This window comes from Gekko japonicus, unplaced genomic scaffold (genome assembly GCF_001447785.1).
Source record: "Gekko japonicus isolate JY-2015 unplaced genomic scaffold, Gekko_japonicus_V1.1 scaffold291, whole genome shotgun sequence".
Classification (NCBI taxonomy): Eukaryota; Metazoa; Chordata; class Lepidosauria; order Squamata; family Gekkonidae; genus Gekko; species Gekko japonicus.
In genome coordinates, this window is record NW_015175978.1 from 361,489 (window position 1) to 382,726 (window position 21,238).

A 21,238-nucleotide genomic window follows, 5' to 3' on the forward strand; every position below is an offset into this window, starting at 1 on the left:
AACCCCCCAATGACATTTTTTGTGTTGCGGGGGGGGGGGGGGGCTTCCATGGAGCCTCTTAGCCTGCTGCGTGGCTTCTAAACCTACGTAGGATGACGGTCATTTGAGGAATTTAGGACAGGGGATGGTGTATTTAGCCAAATAATATCGGGAAAGTGGTGCTTGGCCACCCCCCATTCTATCTAGCAGACAGGTAGGTCTGAGAAGGTGCTTAAAGGGCGGCTGTCCCACCGTATTTTCCACTGAACATAAGAACATAAGAGACGCCAATGTTGGATCAGGCCAAAGGCCCATCCAGTCCAACACTCTGTGTCACACAGTGGCCAGAAATACCAGTGCTATCAGGAGGTCCAGCAGTGGGGCCAGGACATTAGAAGCCCTCCCCCTGTTGACCCCCCCCCCAAGCACCAAGACAGAGCATCACTTGCCCCAGAGCCCCTAGCTATACCTTGTGGCTAATAGCCACTGATGGACCTCTGCTCCATATGCTTATCTAATTCCCTTTTGAAGCCGTCCATGCTTGTAGCCACCACCACTTCCTGTGGCAGTGAATTCCATGTGTGAATCACTCTTTGGGTGAAGAAGTACTTTTATCCGTTCTAACCCGACCGCTCTGCAGTTTCATGGAGTGCCCTCGAGTTCTTGTATTGTGAGAAAGGGAGAAAATGACCTCTTTCTCTACCTGCTCTTTCCCATGCATAATCTTATAAACCTCGATCATGTCACCCCTCAGTCGTCTTTTCTCCATCTAAAGAGCCCTAAGCGCTTTAACCTTTCCTCATAGGGAAAGTGTTCCAACCCTTTTATCACTGCTGTGTCATCTTACCTCTACTGCTCTTTAACAGGCACACACAGTTCCCCCCCCCAATAATTTCTCTATTGATTATTTAGTCTGTTACATTGAGAGTTTATATTTATTTACATTTTCTCCCCTCCCTCCCTCCCTACCTCTCTTTTAGTCATAGTCTTTTCCCCCTAGCCAAGGGCATAGAGTCTTGATCTTCCACTGAATGTCCTTCCTTCCTTCTTTCTTTCATCATCCAGTCTAGGTAGATCTTCCATCTGGTCTTGATTTCCGTGGATTTTTCTTCCCATGTTGTTCCCTTGTTGGTTGACTCCACAATGTCTGACTGTATAAAATCAAACAAATAGTTGTGCCAGATTTCTATTGTCCATTTACGTTTGTCTTTCCAACCCAGAGCGATAACTGCCTTTCCCGCCAGTTATCGTAGCCTTGACTAGATTTTGAGTTTTCTTATCCAGTACCGGGCTTCGTATTGTGCTTAACAACATAAGGTTAAAGTCTATAAGTAGCGTTACCTTGCATACTTCCCTAATGATTTCAGTATTTTCCCTCCAAAAGGTCTTTACTTCTGCACATTCCCACCACATGTGCGCATACCAGCCTTTAGACTGTTTACAATGCCGGCACAAAGAAAGGCACACACAGTTTTATGTATATTTGTGTGGGGGTAGGTTGTCATTGATTTATTTGTTTTTGACCCCGTAATCAGCCACACTGTGTTTGGCTCAAGTGAGAAGGGCCCTGCCCTGTCTTGGGAGCAGTGCTAGCTCACAGCTTTTTAGCCTCCGGCTCACACATTTTTGTCTTAGCTCAGGAACGAGGGCTCCAGAGAAAACTGATTTAGGCAGCAGCCAAATCGGAGTGACCTGGCTGAAACAGTGCAGAAGAGATGGAGGCACGGGTGGAAGAAGATCAAGTGACCTTGACTTGGGATTGTCCCAGCCTACATAGGGTGGGTGGAACAGAGCAAGGGTCCAGTAGCACCTTAAAGACTAACAACATTTGTTGTTTACTGTATGTATGTATGTTTGTATGTATGTATGTTGGCAACTGTATGTAGGAAGCAACCTGACGCAGCCAATTTAAAGGTGTAATGAATGTAGATGTGCCCAAATTATAGCACGCTCTGCAATTAGGGATGGACACCAGCCGATTCACAAACTAAAGTTTGTGATGAATTTTAGGTTGGTTCGCAAACTGAAGTGGCAGGTCAACCAGCAGGAACGTTCAAGGGGTTCGTGGTGGTTTGTGAATGTGCTTATGAAGGTTTTTGGGCCTCTGTGCCCTGTTGTTGGCCGTCCTGAGGAAGAGGTAGGCCACTGTGTGAGACAGGAGGCTGGACTAGATGCCCCACTGGACTGATCCAGCAGGGCTCTTCTGATGTTCTTAGGAAGGCCTCGGCCTCTCTGCCCCGTTGTTGGCCTTCCAGAGGAACTGGTTGGCCACTGTGTGAGACAGGACGCTGGACTAGATGCACCAGTGGACTGATCCAGCAGGGCTCTTCTGGTGTTCTTAGGAAGGCCTCCGCCTCTCTGCCCCATTCTTGGCTCTTCATATGTTCTTATGAAGGTTTTTGGCCGCGCTGCCCTGTTGTTGGCCGTCCAGAGGAAGAGGTTGGCCACTGTGCGAGATAGGAGACTGGACTAGATGGACCCTCACTGGTCTGATCCAGCAGGGCTCTTCTTATGTAATTACTATTTTCATTTATTTATGGCATTTATATAGCTGCCTCCCTAACGGTCCTCAAGGCAGCATACAATATAATTTTAAAAATCATAAAATAAAGGGCGTAAAATGCATAATGCAGTTTAGGACTGCTAGAATCAAATGCCATCTTAAATGAAACCATCTTAAGCTGCTGCTAAAAGATGGAAGAAGAAGAAGAACAAGAGCTTGGATTTATACCCCACCCTTCACTACCCGAAGGAGTCTCAGAGAAGCCAGTGTTGGATCAGGCCAGTGGCCCATCTAGTCCAACACTCTGTGTCACACAGTGGCCAGAAATACCAGTGCCATCAGGAGGTCCACCAGTGGGGCCAAGACATTAGAAGCCCTCCCACTGTTGACCCCCCCCCCCCAAGCCCCAAGAAGACAGAGCATCCCTTGCCCCAGAGCCCCTATCTATACCTAGTGGCTAATAGCCACTGATGGACCTCTGCTCCATATGCTTATCTAATTCCCTCTTGAAGCCGTCCATACTTGTAGTCACCACCACCTCCTGTGGCAGTGAATTCCATGGGTTAATGACATGGAATTATAAACCGCACAGTCACACAATCCCACCTGGATGTTGTGTGGTGTTAGTGCCCGTGGCGCCATCTGATTTACACCTTGATTATTACTGTATGGAATTGTTTTAATAATTTGATTACTGTTTTAACTTCTTGTACCCTTCCCTGAGGAGCTGCGGTGGCTCAAGGGGGTTAGGGCGGTATATCAAATTGAACAAATAAATAAATAAATAAGATGCTGAACTGCAGGCTGTGGAAGGTCGGTAGTTCAGCAGTTTCAGACCCGAGTGTGCCGCATGACGGAGTGAGCTCCCGTCTCTAGTTCCAGCTCCTGCCAACCTAGCAGTTTGAAAGCAAGAAATTGCAAGTAGATAAACAGGGACCACTTCGGTGGGAAGGTAACAGCGTTCCGTGCATGGCCTTGGTGTCTAGTCATGCCGGCCACATGACCACGGAAACGTCTTCGGACAGCGCTGGCTCTTCGGCTTTGAAACGGAGATGAGCACCGCAACCCTAGAGTAGGATTTGACTGGCTTTCGAGCAAGGGAGACCTTGACCTTTACCCTTCCCTGAGCCTCGCTGCACAAGGGAGCGAGGGCTGGAAGTCCAATATAATAAATAATGTATGTATGAGACCAAGAAACGACACAGGCAAGAGGCTTGAGGAAGCTGAGACTGTTCAAACCGTGATGATACACATGAACACATACTAAATCAGAACACTGGTCCATCAAGGTCAGTTTTGTCTACTCCGGCAGCAGCTCTCCCGGGTCTCGGGCACAGGAATTTCAATATAATCTGCTGCCTTGTCCTTTTAACTGGAGATGCCGGGGATTGAACCCAGGACCTTTTGTGTTCAAAGCTGATGCTCTGCGCCTGAGCCACAGCCTTGGTTACCAGCCAGGGTAGCACTGAGGTCCTTGTTAAACTCTTCTTGTGACTGTGGAGTGGGGGGGCGAGGAGAGCCACACTTAGACACCCTCCGTGTTCCAGGTGGTCAGCCGTGTTGGCCTGAAGCAGTGGCACAAAATTAAGAGTCCAGTCAGGCACCCTTAAGACCAACAAAGGTTTGCTCAAGGCATGAGCTTTTGTGTGCACGCACGAATGCTCATACCTTGTTGCCTCTCCAGTGACATGTTCTGAACTTTGGCCTCCTAGTGTTCCCCTCATGGGCGTAAGCAGGTCACATGCCCACTCAGTCTTGGTTTTCCTTTGTCCGAGCCTCCTGTAGTTCTTGGAGACTTGCCTGATGTCACAGAGCCGGTTTATGACTCAGTTACTTGTTCAAGTCTTCTTCTCATTTTTTTTTTAACAATTGTGTTTGCAGTGTTAGGCGTTGGTTGCATTCTATGGCCCTCTTGCTGGGCATTTCTGCTGACCCGAGTCTCTGCTCTTCCCTTTGCAGGGCAAACTGACATGTGCACTGGCGCTGCTGCTGTGGTGCCCGGGCGCCAGCTGTTTCTACGTGCCAGGCGTCGCTCCCAAGAACTTCCACAAAAAGGATCTCGTCGAAATTAAGGTGGGATGGACCCAGTCCTGGAGCGGGGGGCAGGCGCACACAGAATGCATGTCAGAAGCCTGTCTTGGCTGGAGCAGTTGGAGGCCAAAGAGTGGACCGTTTTGCTCCTTGTGTTCTGCGTTAGATTTCAGCCAAGGTCTCATCTTTCCCTGAACCTCAGTCATTTTGAGCCTACCCATATGCTGTATTGTTCTGTCAGTATCTCATTTTTTGCAAGTCTTTGGGTTGGCTTGTCTTCTGTCTTGTGGACACCACAATTAAACACTTCCCTCAAGTTAGTTTTATTTATTTAATACATCCATTAGCCACCTTTCGGCGTTGTATGAACTCAAGTTGGCCTACAGTGTAAATAATAATAAAATGCATAAAAAACCCCACGAGTTCAGATGAGTAATTTAAAACTGCCGGTGGGCAGCAGAATTAACAAAATCCCGTCATGAATAAAACTGTCTTCCGTTGCCTGCTAAAGATGGAGAGTGAGGGAGCCAGGCCCATCTCCTACGGGAAGTTTTTGCATAACCGCGGGGCTGCCACTGAAAAGACCCCGTCTCACGTACCCACCAGACAAGATACTTTGATTGATGGGACAGTCAAGAGAGTCTCTCCCTGTGATCTTAATTCCTGGGCGGGAACACAGGGGAAGGAGGTGGTCCTTTGGACATGCCAGTCCCATGCCATGTAGGGCTTTAAAGGTCAAAACCAGTCCTTTGAATTGGGCTTGGGAGCAGATTGGGAGCCAATGCAGTAACTGAAGGACTGGAGTTACACGATCCTGGTAATGGACTATTTCCCCAAAGACAAAAGGAATTAAAAAATGTTTTGCGTCATCCAAGGTTAGTTTAGGATTTTGATCTGGGAGTAGGAAGGGGACCACCCTGGTGGGATAAAAATCGTTGAAATTCACCATCCACGGCAGAAAACAAACGGCGGCTTGCATCAGACTATGGAGGGCATTGCAATGCAATACGAGGGACTGAGGCTGCGGTCACACGGAGCATTAGCCACGCTACAGAGACGGAAGATAGGCGGATTTTCCGGGCGCGATCACAGCACCACATCTGGGAAGCGTAGAGCTCCCGGGGCGAACCCGAGGCTTCCTGCCGAAGATGCGGGGTAAAAAACTATTACCTCCGAGGTACTAGTTTCCAGAAACCGCGGGGCAAGGGCGGGCGCCTGATCGCGTTTCCGGTGGTAGGTCGTGGCGTCCGGCGGCTGCCCATGTCCCGTTGCTAAAAGGTTTTTTCCCCCCAAGTCTCCACGGGACGCGCACAAGCACCCAACGGCGCATGCGCACACTTCATTTAAAAACAAACAACACAGCCCCCTCCTCTTTTCCGTACCCCCCTCCCCCACTCCTGGCTCGGCCTGCTCGAGAGGAACTCTCTGCATCGGGCGGCTGAGGGGGAGGTGCGGGGGGGGCGTGGCGGGAGGGCGGCCTGGCTTAAGCTCCTCCTGGAGGGGACCGGGCGGAGGACACAGTTTGCATTCCTCTGCAGCCCTGGAAGGAGTTAAACCCGCGGAGCCTTTTGCTAGAGAGGCCACTTCTTTGCCGTGCCGCAGGATTGTCCTGTGATCGGCACCTCCCCCCTAACCACGGGACCTCTACGGGACGTCTGATCGCGCAGCCGTGCGTTATTTTGCTCCGGGGCAAACAGCCAGGGGCCCCCCCCGCATTTTCCTGCCCGTGTGATCGGGGCCTGAATCTGTTTTGTCAAGGGAGGAAGAGCAAATTCTGTCAGGGTAGGGAAGATGCAGAAAAGTTGCCTCTCATAACCACCATTGAATGGGCATTCATTCTAGGAGGAGTAAAAGCCCTGAGGGGACTGGGTGAGGTCAGATGATAAGCAGTTGGACCTGCTGTCTCTTTAAGAACATTTGCAGAGTCCTTCACAGATTTGCTGTTGGGGGAGGGTAGCCAGTGAGTGTCTTCTCAGTGGTGGCACCTCCTTTACAGGACGCCCCTCCCAGAAAGGCTTAGAATACACTCATAGAATCGTAGAGTTGGAAGGTGTTCCTAGAGGCCATCTAGTCCAACCCCTTGCTCAATGCAGGGTCAGCCTAGAGCATCCCTGACAAGGGTTTTTCCAGCCGCTGCTTGAAGACTGCCGGGGAGGGGGAGCTTGCCACCTCCCGAGACAGCCAATTCCACTGTGGCACAACTCTTGCTGTCAAAAAGGTTTTCTTTTTTCTTTTTTTCTTTTTTAAGTACCCTTGGGTACACTTTTATTAATTTTTCTTTTATAATCTACAACAAACAAATCTACACACTACAAACAGACACTCTACTACACATAACATGTATACCAAGAGTACAGTTACATTATATGCTTATATCCAATTATTTAATTAATAGAAACGCTCTATCACTTTCCATTCTTCTGTCTTCTGTGTTCTCAAGTCCATTGTGCCACAATTGCCTAATCTTCTATTGTACTTACATTATACCAATCATAAAACTTTTTCCATGTTTTTTGAAATGTTCACTCTTTGCTTAATCTCATTTCTAAAGTCAGTTTATCATTTTCTGCTGTTTCAAAAAGTTTATTCACAAACTCCTGTTTCGTTGGTATCACCATAGTTTTCCAATATTTGGCATATAAAATTCTTGCAGCTGTCGTCATATAAACAGTCAAATACCTATTCTCTTTTTCATAGTCATTTGGAAATATATTCAACAGCAAGACCTCTGGAGTAAATGGAATCTTTGCTCTTAGTATCTTCTCCATCAAACTATGGACCCATTTCCAAAACTTTTTTGTAACATCGCATAGCCACCACATATGATAAAATGTGCCCCTTTTACTCTTACATTTCCAGCATTTATCAGAACAGTTAGTATTTTGCTTAGCCAATCTATCAGGTGTAATATACCATCTATAAAACATCTTATACATATTCTCTTTATATGTTATAGCATTGGTCATTTTAATATTTTTCTCCCAAATCTGCCCCCAATCTTCCAGATTTATAGTATAGTAAGGTTTTCCAAATATCCTGCTGGTACCTTCCCACCTTTATCTTAAACCCATTATTGCGAGTCCTCTGCTCCCCTCTAAGGGACAGCCCGTCAAAGACTTCACGAGAGCAATCATGTCCTCCATCCGCCTCCTCTTCTCCAGACTGAACATTCCCAGGTCCCTCAGCCTTTAGCTTTGCTTGGCCTCAGCTGCACACCATCTGTTTCTCCCAGTCGTCTGGTGGTTGGCTTGTGGAATTTGTAATCCTGCCATTGACTGGAATTTTGGAGATTGTTCCAGGAGGGTAGCCGTGTTAGCCTGTTGGCAGCACCAATAAACAGGAAGCCAGCAGCACCTTAAACACTTAACAGGATTTTATTCCGGCACAGGTTTTGCGTGGACGAGTGCCCAATGAAGCTTGTGCTGGGATGAAATATTGTTAGTTTTTAAGGTGCAGCTAGACCCTTGCTATTTTGGTAGCAGTTGTAGAGATTTTACAAAGATTTCAAAAAATTGAGGATGGTCAAATCGGGTGTGGAGGTAGCGTTGGTTTTTTCTAAAAAAAACCCCGATCTGTTGTCTTCCCAGGCTGTTTTTCCGTTAACAGCCACTGTCACCAAAACCACTGTGTATCTCAGACAGGGCAGGAACCAAGCACTGGGTTCTCCAAGACCTCTAATGAATGGCTCTGGAGTCGTTGGCCGGCTCCTTGGAGTGGGTTGGGCTCGGGCTCTGGGAAACATTCAAACCTCCTGAGATGTTTTGTCGAAGGCTTTCACGGCCGGAGTTCATAAGCTGTTGTAAGAACATAAGAGAACATAAGAGACGCCAATGTTGGATCAGGCCAAAAGGCCCATCTAGTCCAACACTCTGTCACACAGTGGCCAAAAATACCAGGTGCCATCAGGAGGTCCACCAGTGGGGCCAGGACATTAGAAGCCCTCCCACTGTTGACCCCCCCCAAGCACCAAGATGACAGAGCATCCCTTGCCCCAGAGCCCCTATCTATACCTTGTGGCTCATAGCCACTGATGGACCTCTGCTCCATATGCTTATCTAATTCCCTTTCGAAGCCGTCCATGCTTGTAGCCGCCACCACCTCCTGTGGCAGTGAATTCCATGTCTTCATCACTCTTCGGGTGAAGAAGTATTTCCTTTTATCCATTCTAACCCGACCGCTCAGCAATTTCATGGAGTGCCCACGAGTTCTTGTATTGTGAGAAAGGGAGAAAAGTACCTCTTTCTCTACCTGCTCTATCCCATGCATAATCTTGTAAACCTCAATCATGTCACCCCTCAGTCATGTTGTAGATTTCCGAGGCTGTATGGCCGTGGTCTTTGCATTGTAGGACCTGACGTTTCGCCAACAGCTGTGACTGGCATCCTCAGAGGTATAACACAGAAAGATGGGGTACTCTCTGTGTCAAGGTGAGAAGAAAAATAGTAGGCAGGTAATTTATATCTACTCCGGAAAGTGGGGTAGTAATGACTCAGCCCTACCCCACCTTCCTGAGTAGATATAAATCACCTGCCTACCGTTTTTCTCCTCACCTTGACACAGAGAGTACCCCATCTTTCTGTGTTATACCTCTGAGGATGCCAGTCACAGCTCAGGTCCTACAACGTCAGGTTCTACAATGCCAAGACCACGGCCAGACAACCTGGAAAATCTACAACAGCTCCTGAGGTGTGTTCGGTGTTTTCTCAAGCTGTGGGGTTTGTCCCATGTGGGAAGGCAAGGCACGGAAGCCAGGCAGTTTGCCCCAGGCCACTCTTGAGCCTGAGAGCTGAACTCCTGGCCTGAGCCAAGCGTCGCGAGGAAGGCAGGGCGGGTGGGCAAGGCACAGAGCACATGCTCTCCCCTTACAGCGGGGGAATCGGGAGGCTGCCCCCTCTCGCTGGGGCCGGGGGGCTTGGGGAACTGCTCCTGACGGCTTCCCCTCCTTTTGTCTTCCAGGCTGTGAAGCTCACCAGTTCACGGACGCAGCTGCCTTATGAATATTACTCGTTGCCCTTCTGCCGGCCTACAGATGTCAAGTATAAAGCCGAAAATCTGGGTAAGGCACGGAGGCTCTGTGGCCCGTCTCGGTTCCAGCACCTGTGGCTTAAGCAGCAGGCTCTTGTTCCGAAGGGGCTCTGTCCACTGTGTCGAACGCGCCTACCGTCGCCAGGTCCCGCCTGGAAATTGGTGGTAGGGGGGGGGGGGGGGATTTGCCAGCAGCAGCGGGAAGGCCTAGGCTGATGTCGCAGTGATATTACCGGCCATGTGGGGGCACTCTAGCATTTGGGCATCAACTCTATGGTAGATTTATTTATTATTTGGATTTGTACCCCGCCCTCCCTGCCAACCTAGCAGTTCGAAAGCAAGAAATTGCAAGTAGATAAATAGGTTCCGCTTCAGTGGGAAGGTCACAGCGTTCCGTGCGCCTTGGTGAGCACCGCAACCCTAGAGTCGGACTCGACTGGCTTTCGAGCAAGGGAACCTTTAGCTTTACCTTTTACTCCCTGCCAAGGCAGGCTCAGGGCGGCTGTCATAAAAGCACAACAACAATAAAAACCCATAGACCTCTAAAAACCATTTATCCAGCAATTCAATAGCGATTCATCAAAACTAACTCACATTATATTAAAGTGCTAGCAGCTAGCTTACAGTATCAAAGATGACCACGAGAGCCATAACAACTAACATATTAACATAGAAGCTGTGAAAAACAAGAACTTTACAAGTATATTGTTTTACTAACACTTTAATTACTATCATTTAGTTTAACATGGATATGATCTCCTTCTCTTGGGTTTTTAGTTAGTGTGGGTATCTTTCCTTTATCCATAGTTGTAGTCCCCCTCCCTATATTTCTTTGTAGTTACTTAGTCTTATGAAAAAATAATAAAAATATCCCTTCGGGGGTTTCAAAAAAACAACAACAATAAAAACCGATAGACCTCTAAAAACAATTCATCCAACAATTCAATAGCGATTCATTAAAACTAACTCGCATTATATTAAAGTGCTAGCAGCTAGCTTACAGTATCAAAGATGGCCTCGAGGGCCAGTTTGGTGTAGTGGTTAAGTGCATGGACTCTAATCTAGGAGAACCAGGTTTGATTCCCCACTCCTCCACTTGCACCTGGCTGGATGACCTTAGGCAAGCCGTAGTTCTGATAAGAGCTGTTCTTGAAAAAGGGCAGTTTCTGTCAGAGCTCTCTCAGCCCCACCTACCTCACAGGGTGTCTGTTGTGGGGAGGGGAAGGGAAAGGAGTTTGTAATCCGCTCTGAGACACCTTTGGGTAGTGAAGGGCGGGGTATAAATCCAATCTCTTCTTCTTCTTCGTTCATTCTGTAGGTTCACTTGATATTAATCTCATTAGTCTTTCTCAGTTTTGGCCGGCGAGCACAGGCTATCGGTAATAGACCAGGCACCAGGCTTCTGTTGCCATTGAGCCGATGGTATTAATCGTCATCGATGGTAATAGTAGCCATAGTGGTAGTGGCGGCGGCTCCTAGTTGAAAGCATGGCGGAAGAGCTCCGTCTTGCAGGCCCTGCGGAAGTGTAAGGTCCCGCAGGGCCCTGATCTCTTCCGGGAACTCACTCCACCAGTATGGAGCCGCCACCAAAAAGGCCCTGGCTGCAGCTAGCCTGGCGTCCTGAAGACCTGGGGGGGCCAGTCCGTTTTGTGACCCTGACCGAAGTGCTCTCTGGGGTATACATGGGGGATGCCTATTTTACCATAGAGTTTTTGCCTAAATAGCAGAGTGGCCCGTGATGCAATCACAGTGCTTCTATTTGTGCTGGAAGTCACACGGCTGGCGACATTAATGTGACGCCAGCCTGGGCCTTCCCTGCTGCCAGTAAGCTCCCCCACCAGTCAGCTGGTTGGCAGTGGCATGGGGGGGGGGAGCCCTGGCAGCCCTGCACACCCCCTGACTCCAAGTAATCAAGAGTAGACACAGACCTGGATAGCCCAGGCAAGCCCAATCTCATCAGATCTCTGAAGCTAAGAGAACCAGTTTGGTGTCGTGGTTAAGTGCGCGGACTCTAATCTGGGAGAACCAGGTCTGATTCCTCACTCCTCCACTCGCAGCTGCTGGTTGACCTTGGGCAAGCCGTAGTTCTGATAAGAGCTGTTCTTGTGAAAGAGCAGTTTCTGTCAGAGCTCCCTCGGCCCCACCTCCCTCACAGGGTGTCTGTTGTGGGGAGGGGAAGGGAAAGGAGTTTGTAAGCCGCTCTGAGACTCCTTTGGGTAGTGAAGGGCATGGGGTATGAATCCAATCTCCTCCTCCTCTTTCTTCTTCTTCTTTTTGTCTTGTTCCTTTGTCATCTGGCTGTTCCCTGTTACTATATTTTTCTTCCCTGGGGGGAGGTTGATACTCTGTTTTGGGGGGGCATGTAAGTTTTTGCTCCCCCCGCCACCCTCATTGTATACTAAGAGTCATCCTGCCCAGTGCAAGAGAGGTCTCACCATCCCAAGGAAGCAACGTCCCGGCCCCCTCTCTTTCCTGCAGGCGAGGTCCTCCGCGGAGACCGGATCGTCAACACTCTGTTCCAGGTCTTCATGACCATGGAGAAGAAATGTGAGATCCTATGCAAGAGCCTCAAGGAGCCGCTCGTCCTGAGCGAGGAGCACAGCAAGCTGATCGCCGAGCGGATCCAGGAGGATTACTATGTCCACCTGTGAGTTCTTCAGCCCAGCACGGGCTGGAACAGCTCTTGGGCCGGAGCCGGTCTCGCGTGTGGGGCCAGGCAGGAGTCTTTGGGCGGCGGCAGGCAGGGAGAGTCTGACGCTGGGGCCATTGTCACTCTGGGCTGGGAAAGCCGTGTTAAAAAGCAGCACGAGGAAAGCAGCGTCCGTCAGTGGCACTCGGTATTTTTGAGAGCCAGTTTGGTGTAGTGGTGAAGTGCGCGGACTCTAATCTGGAAGAACCGGGTTTGAATCCCCACTCCTCCACTTGCAGCTGTTGGATGACCTTGGGTCAGTCACAAGTTCTCTCAGAGCTGTTCTCTCAGGGGGGACGGGAGAGGCGCTTGGTGGCGCTCGGTATTTTTTGAGAGCCGGTTTGGTGTAGTGGCTAAGTGCGCGGACTCTAATCTGCGAGAACCGGGTTTGAATCCCCACTCCTCCACTTGCAGCTGCTGGATGACCTTGGGTCAGTCACACATTCTCTCAGAGCTGTTCTCTCAAGGGCAGTTCTCGAAAGAGCTCTCTCAGCCCCACCTACCTCACAGGGTGTCTGTTGCGGGGAGGGGAAGAGAAAGGAGTTTGTAAGCCGCTCTGAGACTCCCAAGTGAAGGCCGGGGTATAAATCCAATCTCCTCTTCTTCTTCGCTGCAGCATCGCCGACAACCTCCCAGTGGCCACGCGGCTGGAGTTCTACTTGAACCGAGAGGAAGACAAGAGCAAGGAGAAGGACATCCAGTTCGAACACGGGTATCGGCTCGGCTTCATGGACAACAACAAGGTGAAGAGGGGCTGTTTCTGCCCGTGGAGAGTTTCCAGAAATACAATAAAGAAAAAGAAATAAACGTCCGTGGGACTGATCCAATTAAGTATGAGAGCAAAGCTCTTCAGTCTAAATACATAAGCAGTAAACGGCAAACAGCTCAAACAGTATAGAGTCCGCAGTACATAAGCCCATGCAAAAGGTCCAAAAGGATCCACAGAAGGAAGACTGGACTCAGTAGCAAGTGTAACTGATATAGAAACTGACACTGTATTGAAGGTTGACTCGTAATGGGGGATTTAGGCATTTTATTTTGTAACCAGGTATATTTTGTATTCGGGGCCGCGGTGTATTCGCTGAGCTGCAGACGGGAAGGTCTGTAGTCTGCCAGTTTGAGACCCGGATGCCGCGTGACAGAGTGAGCTCCCGTCTCTGGCTCCAGCTCCTGCCAGCCTAGCAGTTCAAAAGCAAGGAATGGAAAGTAGATAAATAGGTACCGCTTCGGCGGGAAGGTAACAGCTTTCCGTGTGCCTTGGTGTTTAGTCATGTTGGCCACACGACCACGGAAATGTCTTCGGACAGCGCTGGCTCTTCAGCTTGGAAACGGAGATAAGCACCACATCCCTAGAGTCGTATTCGACCGTCTTTCGAGCAAGGGAAACTTTTACCTTACCTATATTTTGTAACAAGTTTATTTTGGTTATAGATTAGTGCTTTGATCTGAAGAAGAATATTTAGAAAAGAGGAGAATAAGAAATCCGGAAACCTCTTTATCAACGTGGCTTTATTTGAATAAATTTACAACCTCTGCTCTACATTCTCACCACTGAGTCATTTTGTGGATCCTTTTGGACCTTTTGCAAAGACTTATGTATTGTGGACTCTATACTATGCTCTATGGGGTGTCAAACATGTGGCCCGGGGGCCGGATGACGCCCCCGAAGGGCTTCTATCAGGCCGCAGTGGAACTGGCTGTCTTCTCCTTCTTCTTCCAGTATTTAAAGTAAAAAAAACACATTTGTGTCCTTTATAAAGTTTATATCTTCACTACCTGGCACTACATTTTATGACTCACGTGGCCCGGCCCAATGAGGCCTCCTTTATGTCAGATCTGGCCCCCATAAGAAATGAGTTCGACACCCCTGCTATATACTATGCTCTCCAACTTAATTGGGTCGTCCCACTGATGTTTTTTCCTTTTTCTTTATTCTATTTCTGGTTTCCTCCGGGACTTTCTCTGTGGAGAGTTTCCAAGTATCGTTTGGAGAGAGGGTGGCCGCCTGCCGATATCTGTAGCCTGTAGTCTGAGAGGCAGAGTGGTGTAGCGGTCAGAGTGTCGGAGTAGAATCTGGGAGTGTGTGTGTGAAGTGCGGTCAAGTTGCTTCCAACTTACGGCGACCCTACGGACAAACGTTCTCCAAAACGTCCTGTCATTAGCAGCCTCGCTCAGGTCTTGCAAACCGAGGGCCACGGTGGCTTCCTTGATGGAGTCCGTCCATCTCCAGTCGGCTCTTCCTCATTTCCTGCCGCCTTCCCCTTTTCCTAGCACGATTGTCTCCCTGTCACTTTTCTTCAGTGTCCAACTTTCACACCCACACACAACACAGCGGAATACCGGCATGAATTAAGTTGACCTTGGTCTCCGGCGACAGATCCTTACACTTCAGAATCCTTTCTAGCTCCTTCATGGCAGCCCTCCCCGGTTTAAATCTCCTTCTGATTTCTTGGTTAACAGAAGAGAAGCCAGTGTTGGATAAGGCCAATGGCCCATCCAGTCCAACACTCTGTATCACACAGGGACCAAAAAGACCAGGTGGCCTCAGGAGGTCCACCAGTGGGGCCAGGACACCAGAAGCCCTCCCACTGTTGCGCCCCCCCCCAAGCACCTTGGGGGGGCTAGGGGCTCTGGGGCAAGTGATGCTCTGTCTTCTTGGTGCTTGGGGGGGGGGGTCAACAGTGGGAGGGCTTCTAATGTCCTGGCCCCACTGCTGGACCTCCTGATGGCACTGGTATTTTTGGCCACTGTGTGACACAGAGTGTTGGACTGGATGGGCCTTTGGCCTGATCCAACATTGGCGTCTCTTATGTTCTTATGTTCTTAAACACACACACACCTCACACACATAGAGCCAGTAATAACTGGACTCAGTTATTCATCATGCTATGGATCTAAGGGCACAAAGAGATGTGGCAAATGGATCTACATTAGTCTATAAAAGTAAACTAAGTGTGTGCAGACATGTGAGGAGAAGGGATTTAACCCTTGGGACCAGACTCCCCATATTGTTGTTGACATTTTAATGGTTATAAGTTGGGTGGTTAAAGATCATGTATTTCCTCTTTAAAATGCTAATTACAACATGAGGAGCTCAGTTTCTTGAAACCTAGTTGGGAAGAGAAGCCAGTGTTGGATCAGGCCAGTGGCCCATCCAGTCCAACACTCTGTCACACACTGGCCAAAAATACCAGGTGCCATCAGGAGGTCCAGCAGTGGGGCCAGGACTCCAGAAGCCCTCCCACATCCATAACTTGTGGCTCATAGCGACTGATGGACCTCTGCTCCAGATGTTTATCCAATTCCCTCTTATAAGAACATAAGAGAAGCCAATGTTGGATCAGGCCAGCGGCCCATCCAGTCCAACACTCTGTCACACAGTGGCCAAAAATACCAGGTGCCCTCAGGAGGTCCAGCAGTGGGGCCAGGACACTAGAAGCCATCCCCCCCCCCAGCACCAAGAATACAGAGCATCCCTTGCCCCAGACTGAGAGTTCCTAACTACATCTTGAGGCTCATAGCCACTGATGGACCTCTGCTCCAGATGTTTATCTAATTCCCTTTTGAAGCTGTCTGTGCTTGTAGCCGCCGCCACCTCCTGTGGCAGTGAATTCCACATGCTGATCACTCTTCAGGTGAAGAAGGACTTCCTTTTATCCAGTCTAACCCGACCGCTCAGCAATTTCATGGAGTGCCCACAAGGAGTTCTTGTCTTGTGAGAAAGGGAGAAAAGTATTTGTTTCCCTACCTGCTCTATCCCATGCATACTCTTGTAAACCTCGATCATGTTACCCTTCAGCCGTCATTTCTCCAGGCGAAAGACCTCCAAGCGCTTTAACCTGTCTTCATTGTTTGCAATCTCCCTTTTCCCAGGTCCTAGTCTGACACCAAACTCCGCCGACACCCTGATCCTTGTCTCTTCCTCCTGACCATCTAGATTGCAAATCCTTGAAAATATGAGTCTCAGGAATAAAATGAACCGCGAAATGATTGTTCCAGGTGGTCAGCCCTCTTGGTCTGAAGCAGTAGAACAAATTTGGAGCCCAGTGGCGTCTTTAAGACCAACAAAACGTTTATTCAAGGTATGAGCTTTCGTGCGCACGCACACTTGTGCGTGCCCACAAAAGCGCATACCTTGAATAAACCTTCGTTGGTCTTAAAGGTGCCACTGACCGGAAATGATTGAACGTGCTTGTAACGATTCCTTATTTTATACGTGTGTATGTCTCTTTAAAAGTTTGGTTGCATGGCTGTGTGATAGACTAGAGTGGTTGAAGAGACAAGCGTGGTGTGATTGGTGGTTGACAGAGAGGGGGAGGGGTTTTGGAAGTGTTTCTGAGTGGATGAAAATGTATGTCTGTCAAGAGTGACAGTTACAGTTGAGTCAGTTGATGAAGATAGTGGAACAGTTAGTGAGTTCTTTCTGAGGTCTGTGAGAGAAGCAGAGAAAAGTTCAGTTAGTTCTGTGTATGAAGGAAGTTAGAGAGAATAAGAAAAAGTAAATGAAAGCTTAATTGAAGACCAAAATATAAGAAAGGCAGTATGTCCTGTTAAACTGGAGAGTAACAGTGAACTTATAAGACCTTGAGTTAAAGTTACAAAGTTACCTGAAAAATTCCCTGACAGAAAGGGAGCTGATCTTGTGTGTGACACTAAGCAATGGTTGAAAATATTCACATTACTGGTTACATTGTTGTACCCTTTTATTTATGAACTGTTTCAATAAATCTTCTTTTATTTAAGTCTGCCAGCTCTGAAAGAAATAATTTCTCAGGAAACACATAGACCCTCACGAGACTTAAAAACTCGACCTACCTATCCAGTGATAGCCAAAAGAAAGTATAAAGGTTTGGAAAGCCTAAAATTTCCTGGTGGCAGCCTAACCTACCCAGTTGAACAAAATAAAAAGAACACTTTAAAGTGAAACCAGGCCTCCCCAGATAAGGGGTCGTAACAGTGCTCAACTCATTCAGATAGGCAAGGCTCGGAGGACTCCAGTACTTGCCCTTCGTTGTGGATCGTTTGCAGCCGCTCTCCTCTTGGACTGTCCGTCATCCTGCAGCAGTCAGGGGGGAATGTGGCACATGACTGCCCCCTCCTCCTGGAGACTGCGGGGCTGGGGTAGGGGGCACCGGCCCATCGGCTCCCTCTGTTGCTCCAGAGGCACTAACCTACATTTTGATGTCTGTCTGTTGTAGTTCTACCTGCACAACCACCTGTCCTTCATCCTTTACTACCACAGAGAGGATGTGGAGGAGAACCAGGAGCCGAACTACAGGGTGGTCCGCTTTGAAGTCATTCCCCAGAGCATTAAGCTGACCGGTAAGCTACGTCACGGGCCACTGTGGGGAGGGGCTGTGGCTCAGTGGAAGAGCCTCTGCTTGGCATGCAGAAGGTCCCAGGTTCAGTTCCCGGCTCCTCCAGTTAAAAAGGACCAGGCAGGAGGTGATGGGAAAGACCTCTGCTTGAGACCCTGGAGAGCTGTAGAGAGGGGCTGTGGCTCAGTAGTAGAGCCTCTGCCTGCCATGCAGAAGGTCCCAGGTTCAGTTCCCGGCTCCTCCAGTTAAAAAGGACCAGGCAGGAGGTGATGGGAAAGACCTCTGCTTGAGACCCTGGAGAGCTGTAGAGAGGGGCTGTGGCTCAGTAGTAGAGCCTCTGCCTGCCATGCAGAAGGTCCCAGGTTCAGTTCCCGGCTCCTCCAGTTAAAAAGGACCAGGCAGGAGGTGATGGGAAAGACCTCTGCTTGAGACCCTGGAGAGCTGTAGAGAGGGGCTGTGGCTCAGTAGTAGAGCCTCTGCCTGCCATGCAGAAGGTCCCAGGTTCAGTTCCCGGCTCCTCCAGTTAAAAAGGACCAGGCAGGAGGTGATGGGAAAGACCTCTGCTTGAGACCCTGGAGAGCTGTAGAGAGGGGCTGTGGCTCAGTAGTAGAGCCTCTGCCTGCCATGCAGAAGGTCCCAGGTTCAGTTCCCGGCTCCTCCAGTTAAAAAGGACCAGGCAGGAGGTGATGGGAAAGACCTCTGCTTGAGACCCTGGAGAGCTGTAGAGAGGGGCTGTGGCTCAGTGGAAGAGCCTCTGCTTGGCATGCAGAAGGTCCCAATCCCCGGCATCTTCATTTGAAAAGGACCAGGCAGAAAGTGATGGGGAAAGACCTCAGCCTGAGATCTTGGAGAGCCATGAAGTGGGGCCGTGGCTCAGTGGAAGAGCCTCTGCTTGGCATGCAGAAGGTCCCAAGTTCAATCCCTGGCATCTCCAGTTAAAAGTGCCAGGTAATAGCACCAAGAATACAGAGCATCACTTGCCCCAGAGTTCCTATCTATACTTTGTGGCTAATAGCTACTGATGGACTTCTGCTCCATATGCTTATCTAATTCTGACCGTGATGAATGAACATCTGATTCAATAGAAGGCAGTTTCGTGTGTGTGTGTTCAGTCTAAGATACACAGCAGGTTAAACAGAGACCATTATCAAACCGAAATCTCCTAGTGCAAGAAAGGGGGAGGGGCCAGGGCTCAGCAGCAGGGCATCTCTTTTTCCCCAAAAAAAGTTTATTGATCTTTTCCTTAAAAGTCCAAACAACACAAAATAACTATATTCATATACATCATATTTTTGGAGTATACATTTACACGTTTTTTCCCATCCATCTATTCATTTGTTGCCATCTTTTTTGAAACATCTTTTCATCTTTCTCTGACAATATCATATTCACTTTATCCATTTCTTTTATTTCCATAATTTTCATAATTACTTCTTCTCTTTCTGGTAATTTATCTGTTTTCCAACACTTCGCTATAAGAATTCTAGAAATAGTAAGTATATATAATATCAAACATAAGTCATTGTGTTTGATCCCGTCTGGTAATATATTAAGCAAGAATATTTCTGGATCCTATTTCAGTTATCTCTACTATTAATTGTTTTATCGTTTTCCAAAATTTACAAATCTTTTCACATCTCCACCATATATGATAGTATGATCCAATATTTTTTTTGCATCTCCAACAATTCCCTGAGACATTTTTATAACATTTTGCCATTATCAATCCGAAATCTCCTAGTGCAAGAAACGGGGAGGGGCCAGGGCTCATCGGCAGGGCATCTCCATGGCATGTGGAAGGTCCCAGGTTCAATTCCTGACATCTCAATTTAAAAGGATCAGGTAGTAGGTGAAGTGAAAGTTCTTTGCCTGAGCTGCTAGTCAGAGCAGGCAGTACTGACCTTTTTAAAAAAAATAAATAAAATATCTTCTCAAAAAAAGTGGGATACAAAAGGGAAAGAAGTCATAGGAAAAAATACAGATTCATTAAGTTTATCAAATATTATGAGTTGTTACATGCAACAAGTAAAATTAGATGTATTATCAAATGTATTACATAGTTCAGATATAGAAGCAGACAGTAAAACATCAATATTACAGAATTCTGGGAGAGATTCTCTCTTTTAAAAGAATAAACAAGAACTTTCCTAACGTTGGCAGTAATATATTAACAGTAAAAGAGATTACGTCTTTAACAGCTGAACAAACCTCTACGCTAAAATTAAATCATCGTAAAACCCTGAATATTGCCTTTCATTTGTCTAAAGCTAAATTTTATTCTTACTAAGTATTCAGGCAGTGCCGACCTTGATGGACCAAGGACCTGATACAGTATAAGGCAGCTTCATGTATGTTCAAACGTAGGCTCTTTGGAAGAGCATCTGCTTGGCATGCAGAAGGTCCCAGGACCAGTCCAGTGTTCCCTCTAAGCTGAGTTTGTGTGAGCCAGCTCAGTTTTCTAGCCTCTGGCTCCCACATTTTTGTCTCAGCTCAGGAAGGAGGGCTCCAGAGCAAACTGTAGCCAAATCGCTTGCTCACAATTTTAATGCTAGTAGCTCACCAAGTAGGATTCTTGCTCACAAGACTTCACAGCTTACAGGGGGGACATTGGTCCAGTCTCTGTCATCTCCAGTTGAAAAGCACCAGGCAGGCAGTGATGTGAAGGATCTTTCTCTGCCTGAGACCTTGATTGAATCATAGAATCATAGAATGTTAGAGTTGGAAGGGACCTTGCAGGTCATCTAGTCCAACCCCCTGCACTCTGCAGGAGCTCTCGGGAGAACTGCTACCAGCCTGAGTGGACAAGACCGACCATGATGGACCAAAGGGCCTGATTCCGTATAAGGCAGTTTTGTGTGGTATCTGGGAGTGGGGCCAGGCTGTGTGTCCAGGGCCTCTTTCAGAGAAGGGGGCACGAGCGGGCGGTGTCTCCGCTGTGATCGGGGGAGCAGGGCCATCACATTGCCTTGTGTGCCAGTTGGTGTGTGGATGCCCGGTGCTTCCATGGGACCCGGACATCTGGATGGGGGGGGGGGGCCTCTCAGCAAAAGCAAGGGAGGATCTCTTGACACGAGACTTTGCTGTTTAGACCTGAAGGCGGAGGAGAATGGGGCGTGCACCCTGCCAGAAGCCGCCACCTCGGCTCCTCAGGAGATCGATCCGACGAAGGAAAACAAACTGCTCTTCACCTACTCCGTGCGCTGGGAGGTAAGGGGTAGTGTGAGAAGCAGCGGGCAGAGGCTGGCCTGAGAGCTTGTGGGGAAGGCGGTGGCTCCGCGGGAGAACATCTGCTTGGCAAGACCTCCGCCTAAGACCTTGGAGAGATGTAAAGAGGGGCTGTGGCTCAGTGGCAGAGCATCTGCTTGGCATGAAGGAGGTCCCGGGTTCAATCCCCAGCATCTCCAGTTAAAAGGACCAGGCAGGAGGTGATGGGAAAGACCTCAACCTGAGACCCTGGAGAGCTGTCAAGAGGGAGTGTGGATCAGTGGGAGAGCATCTCCTTGGGATGCAGAAGGTCCCAGGTTCAATCCCCGGCATCTCCAGTTAAAAAGGACCAGGTAACAGGTGAACTTTCTGTGCCTGAGACCCCGGAGAGCAGTCTGAGGAGACGAGACGGACCTTGATGGACCAAGGTGGGGTCTGGTTCAGTATGAGGCAACTTCTTGTGTTCATGAGGCCAGAGTGTGCCTCTGG

The 21,238-nt window shown here is 48.6% G+C and overlaps 1 protein-coding gene across 2 annotated transcripts in view; it reads left to right on the plus strand.

Annotated features, from left to right (window-relative positions):
• TM9SF4 (transmembrane 9 superfamily protein member 4) overlaps positions 1 to 21,238 on the plus strand; it is a 52,385-nt gene that overhangs the window by 5,614 nt on the left and 25,533 nt on the right. For both annotated transcript variants that reach the window (XM_015426177.1, XM_015426178.1), the window contains exons 2-7: positions 4,442 to 4,555; positions 9,470 to 9,569; positions 12,017 to 12,185; positions 12,844 to 12,970; positions 17,426 to 17,549; positions 20,634 to 20,752. In XM_015426177.1, coding sequence (XP_015281663.1) covers positions 4,442 to 4,555; positions 9,470 to 9,569; positions 12,017 to 12,185; positions 12,844 to 12,970; positions 17,426 to 17,549; positions 20,634 to 20,752 — 753 coding nt within the window. The remainder of the gene's footprint in view (positions 1 to 4,441; positions 4,556 to 9,469; positions 9,570 to 12,016; positions 12,186 to 12,843; positions 12,971 to 17,425; positions 17,550 to 20,633; positions 20,753 to 21,238) is intronic.